A 20,135-nucleotide genomic window follows, 5' to 3' on the forward strand; every position below is an offset into this window, starting at 1 on the left:
CGTGAATGGCGCAAATAATATTTAAATTTGGGAAGATGTAGGTAGGTATAGTTTATTAAACTGAACGCTACATTTGATTTTCTCGACCTCGAGATCTTTCTGCAATTTAGAAATTGTTCTCCATAACTACCAACACACTAGTAAGTATGGTGGTAAAAATGGAAAACACTCGTAAGTATGATGGCAAAAAACTACTAACATGGACTATGAGCCTGTGATAACCAGACCTTCCTGATTTTGTAAAATCTAAAAAATTATCACCCCCTTGCGCTCCAAAGAGATATCATGCAATAATAATAATAATAATAAGCAAAGTGAATCAAATTTATTTATTTGTCTACATACATAATTTATTTGTAGCACATGAATTTACATAAATTTACGTTTGCACTGAAACAATTTCACATTCGTTTTAATATTAGTAGTAACTTTGAATAATTTTTGATTACACACCACGCAACATGTAAAAAAGGACATTCTAAAATGTTACAAAGGATTTGTACGCGCGGCGGAGTGTGTGAGTATTTGTTTTCCAAAACAATCTTTTACTGTTTATATAGGTAGGTACATTTATTTTATCTCATTTACAAATGCCCAAATTACCTAATGATTTGTTTAAAGAAACAAAAAATCACACAAAACACCGAACGAACAAAGAATAGATAATACTTATGTACCATAGCTATAGTGCAAAATACAGCTCCTTGCTTATACTTAGGGTTGCCATACATATAATCGATTAGGCACGATCGACGCTTACATCAGCACAAACACTATATGGACGCCGCCATAAGTTGTGTGCTCTGAAGACGTACGATAAACGTCTGGATTTATAAAAAGTGTTCCCTTGTAACCAATAAATTGTTGCAACTCCGTAGACGTAGTAGTAAATAGACGAGTGATTGGCGTATTTTTGCTAGTCAAATATACATATACGATTTTGACATCCCAACAAACATCACTAAACTTTCATTTCACCAATATTTTTTAAACTAACTGGTTACTTATAAATTGCAAAAATTTCGTGCTCACAATTAAATAAACAATTATATATTGTTTTATTAAAAGCATAAATATATATAATAAATGTGTTATAAAACCAGTATGGACCTACGGTATTCAACTCTGGGGCTCTGCTAGCCACTCAAACATTGAAATACTTCAGCGCTTCCAAAACAATGTATTGAATGTAATATGCAATGCACCATGGTTCGTCAAGACTGCAGAAACACATAGCCATCTTAACATTTCACCTGTTAAGGAGGAAATAGACAGGTCACTAGAGGCCTACAAACAGAGGCTTGAGCGCCATAAAAACAACCTGGCTGTCAAATTGTTAGACGTCAGGGACTGCAAATTCCGCCTGAAACGAACACGACTGGCCAACATAGTATAGTAGTATATACTTATTCCTGGAGGGACGCTACATCAGTGGATGTGCAGAGCCCGAAACGACATACTAAAATAGTCATTTGATCGGATTATGGTCTAGAGACTGATCTCCGATAGACCAACAAACAAGAGAAAAAAAAAAAAAAAAAAAAAAAGCATAAATATGTTATTGTTTGACGGTTGTCAAACCTGTTTGTACCACCGTTGTGACTAAAAAAACGAAACTTGCCTTAACACCAATCATCGGGTAGCCTAGGTAGCAAAAAGCCGATTCGCATGTCTGCCCGTTTATGTATAACAACCCTTACACTATAATTATTACAGTAAGTATGTATTCAATATAAACATAAGGAGAGAATTATATAGGATGTAAAGGACAAGTTATCGGAAACTCCATGAACATGTTACAAATTAATGTCTTCAATGATATCATAAAATAAACTACTTATCTGAAATGATTGGTGATTTAGAAATTTTGAGCAGTATAAGTGCACAAGTATGTTATATTATTTAGTCTATGAATGCGACAAACCCATCCACTTATGTACTGCTGACGATTAGTTTAATTCTTCGAAAAACAGCTACACGCGCGAGTTTTAAAATGTAATGCTAATTTGTGGACTTTTAGTTGAAATCGTAATGAAATGGACTATGCTTATAGGTCATTCCATGTTGTCATTAGTTAAAAAGTCATTAAAAGGACTGATGAACAATGTACCAACCAAGTACCAAATTCCAAGTTTCGTTGATTTAAGTTTTCGTGAACATGTCCCTTACAACCGTTAAGACACACACATTTGTAAAATGCCTTGAAGTTGTCTTTATTTTAAAATAAACAATATTCTAATTTAGATAATTTGAAGTTATACAAAGGTATTTAGTAGTATTTTTTAGACAAAAACATTATTTTCCTAATGAAATGAAATGCGTCAGACAAAAATATAAAAAAAAGAAAATCACATTTAAATTCGTTCATACTCCTAAGTCACGATGATAAAAACCTAAGCAGCAACCTTCAGCAACCGCGTACAATTTTAAGTGGTTCGGCATTCAAAAGCCGTTAATGTTAAATTTAACTAACAGGAGTAAAAAAAAACCTATTTAGGTACTGTACAGTTAGCCTTGGAGTAATTAGGAAAGTATATCCGAAAAAGTATTTTTTAAACTTTTCATTTGCACTTAGACAGAGAAGTAAATAGACATAGGTAGCGTCCATCGCATTCCCTCAAAAAGATAACCGATACGTAAAAAACGAGATAATGCGATTCGATATTTAGGCCGTTTTTTTCTAGAGCAGTTATGGTCCAAAAAAGAAAGAACTTGGTGTAAATTAGTTTTGAGATGCCAAAATCGTATATATTTTGACTTACAACGGCACGCCAATCTGTTATCTATTTATTTCTCAGTCTACGGTCGTTTGAAAGACTCCCTCAAATGTTGCCACAACAAAAATATTAGCTAGTTTAGTAGACCGTCGCAAATGTAGGAATATTTTCGTAATTACAAACAAATTAAATTTTATAAAAATTGCTTTGTTTCAAGTATATTATTTTTACATTTTAAATACCTAAAGAAATATTTCATTGCAAAATTACCATTAATTAAAAAATAATAATTCTCGGATTTGAATACCGAACGGTGAATATAAATTTAAATTTGTATTGTTTAGAAAAATACAATAAGAAACATACACAAGTTTTTGTAAAATCTGAGACTTGTAATACTTAATTGACATCGAAAAAGTAGAAAAATTAATTTAAAAAAAAAGAATACAACACATAGCCGTTGGTTCCAATTTGAAACATGGCGTAGCAAAATCTCAATTCTACAAACATGACCATTATAATCAATTAAATAAAAATCAGTCTTCATTCAAACACCGAATCACACATTTACAATTTAAGTCCGGCCGCTCAGTGATTGCGTTTCCGACAGGTCATGATCGAATCATCGATCGAACATCCAATTACAATTGCCTCGTTATTTGTCCCATCACTACCAAGACAAACAGTTGGCATAACCTTGAAACAGCGCAGTTCAACAACTTTGTACGGCAGTTCGAAGTTACATCACCTATTCGATCACGACCTGTCAAAAAATCTCTGAGCGGCCGGGCATTAGTATGCAATATAACAACAACCTAACACGCGACTATGTCTGTGCATAGGAAGGCATGACTTATGACATCAATATAAAACATTACGAATCTGTGAGGCGTAAATAGAACTCCTAATAAGTCTCAAAAGCAGGCAAAACCACAATGCACGTATAGACCGCGACAAACTTCAAGTCCGCTCTGAACAGGAGACGTATGGTTGTGCAGTACACCAATGATAATTTTATACTATAGATTGGTTACGTCCCTACAAAATCACCGCAAAAAGTGATCCGAATAAAAGGCTACGACACTGAGCGCACACATGCACAATTTTGTCTTTAAGTCCATTATATATTTATGTATATATAGTTTTTACACTTTTTGAACACACAACTCGACATTGTAGAGAATATTTAGGTATTAGGTATTTGTTTAAATTGTTGTTTATTGTTGACCACAACGAACATTGAGTCGACTATAAATTTCCTCTTTTGAGCGCCTCATTTTTCATGCGCTAGTAACACATCTAGTATTTAATATCATTGCAGTGCACTATAACATATCCCAGGGTTAATCAAAGCGCTCGAAGTTTGGTGAATACTCTGTAATAACTTTTCAAACGCTCTGGGATGAGCATTTTGCTAATTTCAAAATAAAATTTTCCATCTTAGATACCTCACAAAAAGTAACATTCTTAGTTTATTTTCAAATTAAATAGCATTGTTAATATTGTTGAAACAATGACTTTCCGCCCAGTTTTAATATGTTGATAAAGAAATAACCTCAACATGATTCATGGGCGGTGGTAATCACATACCATCTGGTGAAACAAATGCCATTTTGCCAGTGGGTATGTGAAATTTAAAAAGTGAATCTATACTAATATATTTAAGCTGAAGAGTTTGTTTGTTTGATTGAACGCGCTAATATGAGGAACTACTGGTCTGATTTGAAAAATTCTTTCAGTGTTAGATAGCCCATTTATCGAGGAAGGCTATAGGCTATTTATTATCTCCGTATTCCTACGGGAACGGGAACCACGCGGGTGAAACCGCGAGGCGTCAGCTAATCTTTGATAAAACTGATTGGGTGAACATAAAATAATAACATAACCGAATAACACTGCTCGAGTAATTTACAAAATCTCAACGACATAACACAATGAATCGATTGAGAATTTAAAAATAAAAACAGCTTTACGTCATATTGGACCTGACTTTATTACTAGCTTACTATCCAGCTACATATTAGAACAGCTGGCATATTCACTGTTTTGGTCTTTATTATTAAAAACATACATACAGCCGAACGTAGAACCTCCTCCTTTTTGGAAGTCGGTTAAAAACCTATTAAAGTAAACATCAAATCAATTGACAAAATGACATTTAGCTACTGTGTGATATCCACCAGTAAGCACCGATTGTTACTTTTTAACCAACTTCCAACACAGAAGAGGTTCTATGTATGTATGTATGTATGTGTTTTTATAATCGAAAATTTATTTATTACCACTGATGCAATTTCATTACTGTATCAAGTACAATTTATCCCTTACCCTTGGACATTGCGCTCATCTCTAGACGTATACAACTATACAGATCAGTAACTAGAGACGGTAAGGAATAAAGCTGATACAATAATTGATTGTAACATAGTGGATACTTCTTTAGGTTTTTTGAGAAATTTATTAGGAGCGCGGCGTGTCGGTACGATATGGATAAAATTCGAAGCGCAAACGAGACGCCGAATTATGACTTTCACGTGAGTGAAAAGCACGGAGCGATTGACGCGCAACGTAAATTTTATGACGTGAGTGCTAAAACAATTTAGAAAAACAAAATTGTCATGTTCAAGATATATACCTAATTTTCTATACAAAACAAAAATTAAAAAAAAAAAGTTTGCTTTTCCTGAGATTGAAAGCAAATGTGAGCAAAACATGTATTTTTCAAAAAAATAAACTATCGAGAAAAGTTTTACAAATTGTGTATTTTGTATAGTCATAACGAAGCTAACACTTTGAAATATCATTTACCCAAATATCAGGCTCCTAACTTTTCCAGAATCTGAGATCCAGAACCATTTGTAACCACCAAATTACATATTGCACACTCTTAATAGAAAATATTTATTTTCAAGACTATAACACATAACTAGTCTTTTTGATGTTTACTACTTTGGTTAGAATTTTGAAAAACAGTAAAGACGCGGTTAACTGGTTAATGCAATAGTGGTAATACTTTTGTTTTACATTTTTTTTTACATGTAATTATGCATAAGAATTATTTATCAAGAGAATGTATCTACAAAATTTTAGAATTGAACCTAGGAATGTCCACCCACGGACCATCAAGTGATTAAAGCTTCACACAGTATTAACACTATGTAGCAGTTGGAAAAATTGGACAATTGCAAAATCTTGCAATTTATGAGAGATTATAATTTTTTTACCTAGAAACTCTTCACGTTAACTTAAGATTATTTCTTTTTAGTCACACTTTGAAATACTTCACCACATAAAAATGGACTAAATGATGGAGAAACACAATGGTTTCCAGTTATCTGGTCGTTTGCAACAATTCTAGAATTTTTGCAGTGATTCGATTTGCCTGATTATCCTGAGAGGCTTTCACAATGAAAATGTAATTTTTTTTGTGTAATCTAATACACAACATTGCAAATAACAATGCTTTTTTCTGTATAATCTAGTATTTATGACATTTTTAACATGAAAATCTAACAATTTTTAAATTTAACATTTTTTTGTGTGATCTAGTGGTCGAAATGCTGAGACTGACCATCTGATGATAATTTGGAATCAGATCTTACTGTACCTTACTGTTCTTGTCCAACATTATATTATAAATATAAATACAATTTACATAATTGCATTTATAAGTAAAATTGACAATCGAAACTATGGCTAAATTCAATAGGACCAATATTTAAAAAAAAATCATTTTTTGGTGTCGTTGTTAAGCTAGTATGCAAGTGGTTTAAAAAAAACCAGTTCCTAAAAAATATAATCTAATAAATCACAATATTGATGACATCTTCATAGCGCTACAATTGCAAGTAGCACCGTTATGTCGTCTGGTTTTCCTCCTGTAAATGTAAAGAGAATTACATTTTAAAAAGTTTTTTAAAATTATCTTAATTAAAGTCTAGCAAGGGCGAAATTACAAAAACGGCCTCCGTGGCGCAGTGGATTTACAAGACGGAAGTCCTGGGTTCGATCTCCGGCTGGGCCGATTGAGGTTTTCTTAATAGGTCCAGGTCTGGTTGGTGGGGGTTGAAGTCCGACATAGCCTTCTTACCTCCCCGTGGTATCCATGAGGATTTCCCCACGTTAAAAAAAGGGGCTAATTAGTGAGAGGTTTCGGCCGTGGCTAATTACCACCCTACCATCAAAGACGCCAAGCGATTCAGCCTATAGGATTGACAAAATGACACGGGTTCACATGGCCGTGTGAGCACAGAAATAATCTAACATTTAAAAAAAACATGACGATTTTTTTGGGGTCGGTAACGGAATACTTGAGTGAGTGTAAATCTCCTCGCTTTGCACGCCCAACAAATATTAATATCAATTTGCCACACATACACATTTAAACCAGTAGCCAAGTTACACATGAATTCTCTTTCTACAAACGCTAATGCTTCCTCACATCCGATTGATAGGTCGATCACGTGACCAATCGATAACGAATATTATCTCCATACAAAGAGAATTGACGTGTAACTTGTCTAGACCCACCGGCCTATTTTGCCTAAACCCGCATCCGCATTTTTTCCGTGATATTTGACGACCAATCGCTCGTCAAAAAAAAGTTAATATCGTTACAAACGGTGTAGAAAGGCCTTACCTATAGCATCGATGCCGTTCTGGCGCGCGCTCTTCGCGAAGGGCGACATGTAGCAACCATCGAAAGACAGGTTCCTCGCCATCCACGCGATGGAGTTGGCGACGCCCTGCAGGTGCTGCTCCCCCGCCCCCGCCGCGCCGCCCGCGCGCCGCATCTCCGCAACCAGCACCGGCTCCGGCACGTTGTCGAACACGCCGTCCGTCGCCACGAGGATCACGTCGCCACACTCCACTTTGAACTCGGCCGTCTCTGCTGACTCTGGCCTGTGAAATGTTTAACATTCAATATCTGAGAAAGAATTTCTTGGAAGAAAAAGGCTTAGTCTCACAGCTTGAAACAAGTCTCCGTGATCCAAAGCCACACTGTCTAAGTACTGAACCAATGCTGGAAATCAGCGCTGCATGGCCTATTTTATTAACCCCGACGCAAAAAGAATGGTGTTATATGTTTTACGTGTCTGTCTGTGGCACCATAGCTCCCGAACGGATGCAGCGATTTCAATTTTTTTTTTTTGTATCAAAAGTGACTTATGGGCGAGTGTTCTTAGACATATTTGATGAAAATCGGTTGAACCGTTTAAAAGTTGTTGGGTTGGGGAAGAACAACTGAATGACTGCAAATATACTCGAGTGAGGTCTCAAATGAAAGCGCACTGAAAGAGAATATTGACGTCTTGATCGAGAATGTAATTAATAGTTTCATGACATTCGGGGGTTTTTCAAAAATTTCAATTTTATGATAATCAAAATTTTTTTAAAAGGTCATGTAGTATTATGCTGAGTTGGGTCCATTTTCTGGGTTATGCCACACATCGCAGGGTATTGTCCTGGGAGAGTATATTGGAGATATTGTGATGTGTGGCATAACATTGAAATAAAAGCATTTCTCTTCCTTTCTTTTTCAATTCGAAGCAGTTAATGCGCCAAACTTGCAACCCGCTCTTACGTCGGAACATGACGAAATGCCCGTGAAAATAACCCTCGCTTACCCAGCCATAGGTAATTATGCATTGTATTAAAGCAAAGCGGACTCGAACTTTGGCGCTTACTATAACTGCTTCGTTGCTTAGCCTTCGGATCGAGGTCAGGAGTTTGGAAGTCAGTCGTGCTGCCCTTGCCACAGAGAGCACTATAAGCCATCGGTTCCGAATTCGATTATTATTAACTTTAATAGTCAACCATTTTTACCCCAAGCCTGCCAACCCTCATCGGACCGGCGTACTGGGTCTAGCTCCATATCTTTTCTAAGAAATGAATATTAGCCCCGTAAGTTAACGTACCTCTAAAATAGGATAATAAGTGGCTGTGAGGCCTAATGACATGCGCACACTGGCAGATGCCAGGGGAAAAATAATCGAGGAGGATTCTTTAAGAAATATCCTCCGGGAGTATCCGTTAGTACAGCGCGGCATACGACGGTATCTGGGTTTCTACCAATGTGGCACGTCACACGTCGATTCTCTTTCTACAATCGCAAACGTTTTTGGGCATTCTGGGCATGACATTTGCTATCGACGGGTCACGTCATCAAGTTATCGAACAGATCCGTCATTCCCATATTTCTTTATAATTTTCGAAGCGTTAGCGTTTGTAGAAAGATAATAGACGTGCCACATGGCTACATGCCCTGATTATTCCACTTGCGATTTATACAGGCGAAAATACCGGCTACCGCCCTCTTCTCCAGTGTACTCTTCAATGCTCTCGGAAAAGGTACGTACGCTACGATGCTCCAAGGATTAACAGCGACCTTACCTTACTTGCGACACCCGCAACTTCAAGGGGGATAAAATATAGCCTATGACACTCACAAATAACGTTGCTTTCTAGTGATAAAATATTTTTCAAAATCAGTTCTGTCGATTCAGAATTAACCCCTACAACATCACAAACTTTACCTCTTGATAGAATTTATTATCTTAACTTTTACTTACTACACATGTTGTAATTATTACACTAATACATAGTAAATACAACATTTGGGGACAGAATAATTCGACAAAGAACTTGAAAAAAAAAAGTAAGTTTCGAAAAGGAAATGCACAGACCTGAGCATTTCGATATTACATTCACGCACTTCACGCAATCAACGTGATAGTAGACGCGAGCGGCTTTTTCTTTAAAAAGATTGTAGAAAAAAAACAACAACAGAAAGTAGGAGCACGTAAATAAACAAGACATTCTATTTTACAAAATAAACGGTGCACGTGAGAGTTAAGAGCTGGCAAATATCCAATGGACTAAAAATTCTAATATTAGTGCACGCAGAAATACAACAAACCATATTATACTTGTGGAATGAGCACATGACTATAGACAACGATAGGGTTGGCACGATACGATATAATATGTAATCGATGGACAGAAGTAAGCTTTACTTTGCGGAAGTATATTATTCATCATCATCATCATATCAGCCGATGGACGTCCACTGTAGGACATAGGCCTTTTGTAGGGACTTCCAAACATCACGATATTGAGCCACCTGTATGGGACTCGCTTGATGTCATCAGTCCACCTGGTGGGGGGTCGACCAACACTGCGCTTACAAGTGCGGAGTCGCCATTCCAGACTTTGGGACCCCAACGTCCATCGGCTCTTCGAACTATGTGCCCCGCACATTGCCACTTGAGCTTCACAACTCGTTGAGCTATGTCGGTGATTTTGGTTCTTCTGCGGATCTCCTCATTTCAGATTCGATCACGCAAAGATAATCCTAACATAACTCGTTCCATCGCCCACTGTGTGACTCTGAGCCTTTTTATGGGGCCCATAGTTAGCGACCAAGTCTCGGAACTATAGGTTATCACTGGCAAGTCTTCGAATAGTGCATGTTGCCAGTTCATTATTAACAATGAATAATTAGTTTAATTTGATACAGCGACTTAATCCGTGTGAGTTAAAGCAACATTACTTAGATCCGTCACAAAACTCTCTACGTGGTATACGTTTCACTCCGAAACCGGGTCATGCTCAAGTGATGTGGATGAATGTTTATTTAAAACATACAATTACAACAAATTCCGGTCACACTGGCCAAAGTCATTAAAAGATTAGCCATCTATGCTAACCCGACACAACAACCACTCTAGCCACGCTACATTTCGATTCTTTCTACAATAGCGAACGCTTCGAAACGTAATAAATATATAGGACTTATACATTTTTTAATTTTCGAACTAAGAATGGATTATGGTTTGAGTTACGACAAATGACTTTACTTTCAGGTTTTAATACATAAAATTGTGTAATCATAAAGAACCGTTACTCATAGGCCCACAGCGTTGTAAGTACATCTTTAATCTGTATTAGAGATTCTAAAATTAAGTACTTTTGATATTACCATTAGCTATACTAGTTTGAACAATGTGGTAAAAATATTTGTTAAGTCGAGTTTAATGTTAAAGATAATGAGTTTCTTACAGACAAAAAGTTTTGAATTCATTCAGCTTTACTGCCATACATAAGACAGGATAATGATTAAGAAAGTGGCGTTACTAAGGCTGATAGGGCTGGCAAAATGCCACGGCTTGAAGGGGTCCCCAGACCGCGAGGTTATGATCACAGGAATAGCTAACATTAAATAAATAAACTACATGACGATTTTTGTATGCCTATCCAATGTATTCGCTACAGGGCTCAGGTGGTATAGTTAGGCTACTGTTGGAAGCCCCATACCTATTCTCATGGGAATGGGAGCAACGCGGGTGAAACCGCGAGGTTTTTCTAGTTAGATAACAAATTCGAAATGACCTAAGAATTTAAAAAGTTGAGATCTCAACTGGCTAAAATCTCAGAAATTTCTCCTATGATTGCTAAAGTCGGAACTAATCAAAAGTAGCGTAATCTTGTTTATCTTGGCGGGTAAAAGAGATCACTAAAGCTGGCAATATAATTGCTTTATAGCTGCTCGGTATTTTCTGAAATTTAATTTTCTACATTGGCTCAGATCTAAAATCTGTAGTCTTTCCAAATAACAAGATAATTATTAAAGGAGATGGTCCATTTAAGGTCCACTCTTGTACCCCGCATCAATAAAATTTAAAAAATCAGGGATTTGATCAAAATCTAAATAAGTGAATAAATCTAACTAAATAAAAAGATATAAATAATATTAAAACCAAATATTTTGAGTTGCATCAAGATGGCGTGCTTAGAGCGACTATGACATGACAATTGACAGCAAACATCAACGACTACTGCATTGAAAACGTCATCAATCCGCCAATATTACCCATATTAGTGTTGCATTTTTTGGGAGATAATTAATATTATTTCGAAAGAATTAAAGCAAATTCGTAAATTTCTATAATCGAAAAAGTGAACAATTTCATGTTCTTTTATTTCCGCCTGGGTACAATGATTGATCCTGGGCTCCATACAATTTTGGACCATCTCCTTTACACTTATCAAGGCACCAGTTTTAAACTGCGTAGTCTATTAGAATCAGATGATATCGCAGTCATTATCTATCTTGTTAAATAAAAAAACACATGAAATGAAGTAAATAATCATGGATTCATAAATAAGTGTTATTTATTTAGGTGTTTTAAGTATAAAAAACATTAAAATAAAAAAAAACAAAACATTTTATAATAATAAAATACAAATACATCGTTCGTGATCGATCGATTGGTAAGACATAAATGGAACAAATAATATTAATATTTTAAAATAGCTTTAGTATCACACAAATTAAAAAAGTATTAAGATTATTTAAAACAATCATGACATGATATTTTGTAATTATTGTAATTTTAACCGAACATGACTCAGCTGTACAGTATAAATATATAAGATGGCTTCGTCAAGTACTAGCACCGAGATCTTTTTTTTTTTTTTTTTTTAATTTATTTTACCGCCTTGGATACAAGTCTTTATAGGCCCACTGAGATCTTTTATTTGCGGCACCATAGAGTAACTTTTTACTAATGAGTTTACTTAGATACATAATATGTAGTTATTTCGCATTTCAGCTTACAAAACAATGCATTAGTCAGTCAAATTTTGTTTTGTTATTCTCATTTCAGTTCATTACGGATTGATTTTGTAATAATATTTTTAAAAGCTGTCGGATTTTGGATTTTTTAATTAATTTCATTTATACTTCTTTGACAAATCAAGTAAAATATGTATGTACATTCTACATATATAATCTTGCATAGAAACTGAAATCCCACGACTTTGTCCGCGTGGATTTCAGTTTTTTAAAAATCCCACGGGGACCATGGATTTTTCCGGGATGAAAGTAGCCTATGTGTTAATCCAGAGTGAAATCTTTTTCCATTCCAAATTTCAGCCAAATCGCTAAGTCGTAGTGGCGTTAAAGAGTAACAAACAAACAAACATCCATAAAAACTTTCGCGTTTATAATATTAGTAGGATTTAATGTAATATATATTTTTTAGCTTTCATTTATTCATTTATCCTTTTTTTAATTTATAACAATAATACAAAACTATTAAAAATTTATAAAAATGTAGTAAATATTTTTCTGTAAATTTTTATCAAAAAAACATACATACAGCCGAACGTAGAACCTCCTCCTTTTTGGAAGTCGGTTAATAATGTTGCGGGTAAGAACCACCTATAATGTAATTGTACCTACTTATAATACAATTCGTGGAATGTTATGTCTAGATTTCCTAGACATGAATAACAATACATATCTCGAAATTATCTTATCTGAGTGATATACTCGTAAGTATATAGTGCCAATGATATTGCTCTAAATTCATATTAATAGGATTCCATCATTTTCAATATGTGTGTAGTGTGTACCTATTAGACAACGGGAAAAGTTGCTAAGCGGCTGTAACGATATATTACTAAGGCATGACATATAATGTCATTAGTAGACGCCGCGCGGTTTCACCCGCGTGGTTCCTGTTCCCATAGGAATACGGGAATAAAATATAGCCTATAACCTTACTCGATAAATGGGCTATCTAACATTGAAATAATTTTTCAAATCGGACCAATAGTTCCTGAGATTAGCGTGTGCAAACAAACAAACTCTTCAGCTTTATACTATTAGTATAGATTAAGAATATAACTTTATCTAAAAATCCCGTATCTTATTACTTTGAAAGATAATTAATAATTAGTATTATTACTAATGGATATATTATACAGGGTGTCGGGTAGATATTGTAAGACATTTTAAAGGAAAAAGTTGGAAACAATTTTTTTTTTCTTATATTGGAAGTAAAGTAAACACAAGTTTTATACCAATTTACAAATCTCGATAAGTGTACAAGTTTTTAAAATGATGGTAGGTACACTTCAGCTCTATACTTTTTTTTAAATTAAGGACAATCAATTTCTTTGAATCGGGTCATCTTAATGAAAGAAAAATAATTATTTCACTCAAAGCTTTTTGTACATAACAAATAAAACATTATTTATAAACAGAGTATATATATATATATATAAACATATTAAGAGTATACATTGATAATTTAATCCGTAATATTCAACAAAACTCAAATCTTTAAAATTTTAATTCTACAGCTACAGCATTGAAAAAACTGATTCAAGATAGAAAAATCCGAAAAAGAAATATAACTTGGTCATCCTAGGTATTTTGATAAACTATTCAAATGAGTTTTAGATAATTAGGTGGTGAATCTACCATTTGCGTTTTATCCAATAATTACGGGACACCTTGTAAAAGTATACGTTAATAGATATAATAATTTTGAATAAAGTCAAAATAATTTCCTATCTTATTCTCCGTCATGTCAAAGAATTTTATTCAATTACCATTACTATGTAGGTTGTAGTCAAATCAATAAAAATATATGGAAATATTTCATTAATTTTATAATTTTAAATTCATTTTCAGCTAAATATGAAAAATAGTAGTTAACAATGATTTGCAAGAACTTTAAAGTATATAATAATATGGAGAAATATACAAAATATAGAAATAGAATATACAATCATAAATTAAGCATAAGGCGATTTAATCGTTTATTCGTATTTAGCCTGCTAAAGCTGCAGCTAGACGCAAAAACGTATATCTACGACTAAGTTCACTTAATATGAGTCTTTTGACATCACCATTATCATCATACGTAAAAATCCTTGAGCATGCTGTTTGTATCGCTATCTTTATTGAAGTAACCTTTTGCTTAGCTTCTAATAGCGTATTCAATTGATAAAATTGTTTTCAAACAACTTACGAATGATTCCATTTCTCTATTATTAAACGAATACGAGAGTTTACTTTTTACTTTTTTTTAATAATAACGAGTTGATCCGGCAAAAATTTCTGTCCTTACTAAAATTGCGACTTAAAAATTTTGGCAGGGGTTGATGAAATACATTACGAGTTACGACCTATTTTCGTACGTATATACGAAACTATACCAAAAAGATTTCAATAAAATTGGTCGAACCGTTTCCGAGGAGTGCGATAAATGAACATACATATTACATATACTCCGTGACACGAGATTTTTATATATCGGACGCTCGGGACACTATTCGTATGAAAATTAAATACTATTTTATGCAAATCTCGCGAACAATCGACTTTTGCGGGATAAAACTAGGTTATGCACTTGCTGGTCCAAAGTCCAATCTATCGGTATATTAAATTTCGTGACAGACAGACATGATTTCGCATTTATAATATTGTGAATAGAAAGTTAGAATATTATTGACAGAGGTATTGACCGGAAGTGGTTACAGCAACAAGTGTTTTACTGAATATTTCAAAAAAGAAACATGAGTCTCATACTTTGATTAGATTATTATTATCCGACGTATTTATGTTATGAGGCCGGAGTATTTTCGTGAAAATTATGTTATTTAAGTACTTTATCATTGTTTTTCATATTGTGTTTATAAGTATACATACTTATATAATTTTCGTCGCAAAAATTGGAACAATGCCACAGAACGAAATTCTTGTTCGCTGGAAGGTATTTCTACTGTTAAAGTACCATTCATGTGTACTCTATATACTAATATTATAAAGAGGTAAAGTTTCACACCCCCGATTACAATGCCAATTAGTAGATCTAGACGCCCAAAAATGTCCTTTACGATCCTGGTGATGACATACAAACGACAAGGCTTCCCAGGCCATTAATTGGACGTGGTCTTTTTAACTTACGATCTCGTGGGCGCCCGGACTGATACACTCAAGCCAAAACACCCTTCTCGAACAGCCCTCTAATCCGAGGTCAGAGTCTCAGAGGAGACGCCCTAAGGGCGTCATTCCGCCTGCTACTCTGATTCTCAGGTGGTGCTTCTGCGCTCGCCCAAACAACCCGGTGATACCGTTGAGGTCTGATTAAGTTAAGAAGAAGCTTCACTAAGAACGTTCCTGTCGTGTCCCGGCGGCGACAAGCTGAGCTGTCATACTCACCTATCACTAAGAACGTTCCTGTCGTGTCCCGGCGGCGGCAAGCTGAGCTGTCATACTCACCTATCACTAAGAACGTTCCTGTCGTGTCCCGGCGGCGGCAAGCTGAGCTGTCATACTCACCTATCACTAAGAACGTTCCTGTCGTGTCCCGGCGGCGGCAAACTGAGCTGTCATACTCACCTATCACTAAGAACGTTCCTGTCGTGTCCCGGCGGCGGCAAGCTGAGCTGGTAGGGCGTGTTGAAATAGTGTTGCTGCTCATGAGAGCGGTGTACCACGCGCCCGCCGCGCACCACCATGAAGCCGCTGTCGCCAATGTTCGCGGCGCGCATGATCGACTCGTTGCGGTCGAGGATCATTACGCAAGCCGTGCTGCTACCTGCCACAAAGGTGAAAGTTCAACCCACTTTTATTTAGCTAGACGCCGAATGAATAGTACAAAATCCTACAGTGTAAACTTTTATATAAATATAATATGTTTGCATAGGAAAAGGTACAATATTTTTTAAGTAATAGTTGACAGAATAAGCAGATAATCTGTTACAGAGCAACACTTTGCAGGACACTATGCTAGACACTTTGTAGACTCATAATTTCAGATCTAGCTTAGTACAATCATCTAAGACAAACATCAACCTCAGAATCTAATAAGCTAGATTTTTGTTCAAACCATTATTTGGTTTTACAAAGTACAAATTTTGTCTCAAAAGTCCCTACAACCTTAACAAGTCTCGATACTCAAAATCATATTTACATGTTTTTGTGGAGGATAAAATTTTCTACAAATTGAATCTGTTTAAAACTTTTTTTAAATGTTGAACTATTTTTCAAATAGGGTGCAGAAGAATTTTTTTATAAAATTATCCTTATTACCTAAAATTGGTTTTTTGTGTTCTAGCAGCTCATAATATGACTTAGCTAGGAGGTCTCCAGGCTCTGACATCTTAAAATGTCCCATTCGGACGAGCCTCTCACATGTTCTCATGAGATATGATGAGAACTCCCCAGGATCAATGCCATAGGCGCGCCAGCCTCCCACTCCATCAGCAACTCCTAAAAACAGAAAATGTACACTTACTATTTAATATGTACACACTCGCTGATAAGGAAATTTTTATACCTCTTAAAATTTCCATACCAAATCACTGTTTCTTTCTGAAATCATCATTTTATATCAAACAAAAAAAAGTATCTTTTAATTGATTAAGCTGTTCTTTTTTTCAAGGAGACAAACAAATCAAAACAATTCAGTTTTGTAATATACTAGTGGACTGGGACTCTACATGAAATGCTGTTTCAGACCATGGATTTTTGGACTCCTAACCTAACCTAACCCAAGTTTTCCTGTTCAAGGCTTGAAGTAATGCTTCAAGGTACATTTTATCTTACATACCAAATTTAATCTAACTCAGTTCAGTGGTTTAGACGTGAAAATGTAACAGACAGATAGACATACTTTACTTAACTTGTACTTTTTAACTTGCCAAAATTATTGAAAACACACAGCTGTCTTTTGTCGCTTTATTATACTAGCCCATAATAAACTTGACTGTCAGCATCATGCAAAAAAATCTTTCTAAGAAATTCATTCTTTTATTTACGTCATCAACCCATATTCGGCTCACTGTTGAGCTCGAGTCTCCTCTCAGAATGAGAGGGGCAAGGCCATTAGTCCACCATGCTGGCCCAATGCGGATTGGCAGACTTTACACACACAGAGAATTAAGATAAATCTCTGGTATGCAGGTTTCCTCACTATGTTTTCCTTCACCGATTGAGAAACGTGATATTTAATTTCTTAAAATGCACACAACTGAAAAGTTGAAGGTGCATGCCTTGGACCGGATTCGAACCCACACCCTCCGGAATCTGAGGCAGAGGTCACATCCACTGGGCAATCATGGCTCTATACTATTCTTTTGTTTACAAATTGGGATTGCATGTGTAGACTGTTGTTGACCATGACTAATAAGTAGAAGTCATGGACTTAATACATTATCTTAATCTTAGTTGCTCACTAACTTTCAAATGGTAAACAAGGCTAGTAAAAGAATGCGAAAGAAAGAACTGTGTATTGACTAAAAAGTTTTACTCATACATTTTTCTCTTCAACTTTAATTCAACTCCTTATAAAATGTACCTTAGTTATATAGAGTACTTAGTACCTTAAGTGTTGTTATATAGAGTTTACACAATATAAGCTAAAAGTATTACAGATGGGTAGTCTTCTTATGGTCTTATTATTGAATCGAGAATATTTCAAGAAAATTAATTAAGATATCTAGACTTTTATAGAAAAAAATTTGCATTAATAATATTGTTTAGGACAATAATTATTATAAATTAATTAAAACCGATAAAGAGGACTGTTGCAATAAATTCTAAAATGTATTCTTTACACAATATTAATTGTGCTAAATGTTCAAAATATTGTAAAACTTAAGTACATAAATGTAATGTAACTTATGGTTTTAAAGTTAATATTCATTGATGGTGTAGCTTCAATGACTTTTTGTTTAACAGCTGCATATTTGCTGCAGCTTCCAACTATATTTTGTTAACATGTTTACTTGCAATTAGCTCAACAAATGTCAATGTTTATTCAAGATCATGTTTTAAATAACACACTGTAAATATAAAGCAGAGACAAATTAATATCCTTTTACATCAATCAATCCATGTATCGTTTATCCGACTACCTTTGATAAGCACAATTCAGTGTAATTTGTATTGATTGTTGTTAGTCCTATACGGAAGGTTACACTGGGGGTCCAAAAAAAATTATCTAAAGCAATAGTAACCCTAGGGGCGTCCTACTAGGGCTACTTGAGTCGCTTCCAAATATTTCCAGATTTTTTTACATTTTTAGTTATGATTTTCTTCCAACAACCTATAGACATTTGACCCCTTATGATACCCACTGTGCTGGAAATAGGCAAACTAAATTTATGTTGAGTTCTATTGATTGAGATTAAATTGATTACTTACCAATGACATCTGCATTGTTGAAATTTGTGGAAAACCATGCGTCGTCTCCAAACTGTCCTTTATGAGATCTTCCATTAGCAATGTCTTTAGGAAAACCACAAACAACTGACACTAAATAAGGATGTTTCTTATTCGAAACGTTTAATTCCGCTGCATTGGAAAAACTCGAAAGTCCATTTCTAATAGCACGTGATAGCACTCTGCCTGTCCAGAATATTGACTGCATCATTCATTTAGTTACGGTGCAAATTGAAACCAGGCCCCATTCACAATTGCTTTGCCAATAATGAACCCATTTCGAATGTCCATGAGGTATTATAGTTAAACAAAAATCAAAGAAACAACGCAATCAATCCATTACACACAACTTTGGTTGCTGAAAAGCACCTGACAGACGTAATCACAAGCACAACTCGCCTCGCACACGCACAACTAAACAAAAGTTGTTCAATTCACAATCACAGTTCAATATATAAAATTGTACATATACTATGTTTTATGTGTATGAGTTTAATATATATTTTTGGATTTATCTTGTGACCAATGGTGACAGACCAGTCCAAGGAACATATTTACTTTACTCCAGTCTGGCCACAAAAATGTGAGTTCCAGTTCTGTGTCAGGTGTCACCATAGATAGATAGATACTAGATACTAAGACTACTTACTTATGGACTTGTATTGCACTCAAATTCACGAACCAAAATGTCCGTCATTTTCTGAGGTAAACAAGCTTAGATTTGGTGTTTAACATAAACTGAACTCTTCGACCAATAATAATAGGACCTGCCTCGCTATCCGTTACCCCTCTAGCAAAGATCAAAAATCAATGATCTAACGCGTATATAAAAACTGTTGCTATAGAATCGATGTTTCATTGTTGTAATCGTTTTCGTCATGTAAAGAGCTCCCTAAAAATGCCGGTTTGTGTAGTTGAATGGTATAAAAAACGCCCAAAAACTTATAGCTCAGTAAAAGATGGAGTAACTTTACATTTGTAAGTAATTCTACCATAGTTTTATTAAATTTGTAATAAAAATAGTTTCTTATAAAAACCGATTTTTTTGACGGAACACCAAAAAATCGATCAAGTAATCGAACATTCTATGTATATATTCTGTGGATAGTTTAAGCGATGAGAAGCGATGTGTTGGTTAGCCTGTGTAAAAATTACGCGTGTGTGTATTGCGAGTCAAATATATAGTTGTGTGTAGTGTATGGTTACAGAATATATTTAATGGTGTTAATGTTTTCGATGTGTGAGTTTACCTCGTCCCCCTCAAAAAACGACAGACTTTTTTGTTGGTGAATTTGGGTGCGAAACAGATCCATAGTCTAAATAGTCAAAGAGTTCAAGTAATAATATTATTAAATTATTAAAATTCTTAGACCATTATTAATTATTAATGGTTT

At 35.0% G+C, this 20,135-nt stretch overlaps 1 protein-coding gene and 1 long non-coding RNA gene across 2 annotated transcripts in view; both read right to left on the reverse strand.

Annotated features, from left to right (window-relative positions):
• Positions 1-310: 310 nt before the first annotated feature.
• LOC112053790 (protein phosphatase PTC7 homolog) lies at positions 311-19,312 on the reverse strand. The gene is made up of 5 exons (XM_024093343.2): positions 18,724-19,312; positions 16,609-16,788; positions 15,916-16,114; positions 7,357-7,619; positions 311-6,595 (listed from the first exon to the last, which is right to left on the reverse strand). Exons 1-5 carry the CDS (start codon positions 18,950-18,952, stop codon positions 6,546-6,548), a joined length of 921 nt encoding a protein of 306 aa, XP_023949111.1. The 5' UTR covers positions 18,953-19,312; the 3' UTR covers positions 311-6,545.
• LOC128198765 (uncharacterized) overlaps positions 311-20,135 on the reverse strand; it is a 38,129-nt gene continuing 18,304 nt past the window's right edge. The window contains exon 2 of the long non-coding RNA XR_008251468.1: positions 311-4,836. This is a non-coding gene — a long non-coding RNA (uncharacterized LOC128198765). The remainder of the gene's footprint in view (positions 4,837-20,135) is intronic.

The sequence above is a fragment of the Bicyclus anynana genome, chromosome 14, assembly GCF_947172395.1.
Source record: "Bicyclus anynana chromosome 14, ilBicAnyn1.1, whole genome shotgun sequence".
Taxonomy (NCBI): Eukaryota; Metazoa; Arthropoda; class Insecta; order Lepidoptera; family Nymphalidae; genus Bicyclus; species Bicyclus anynana.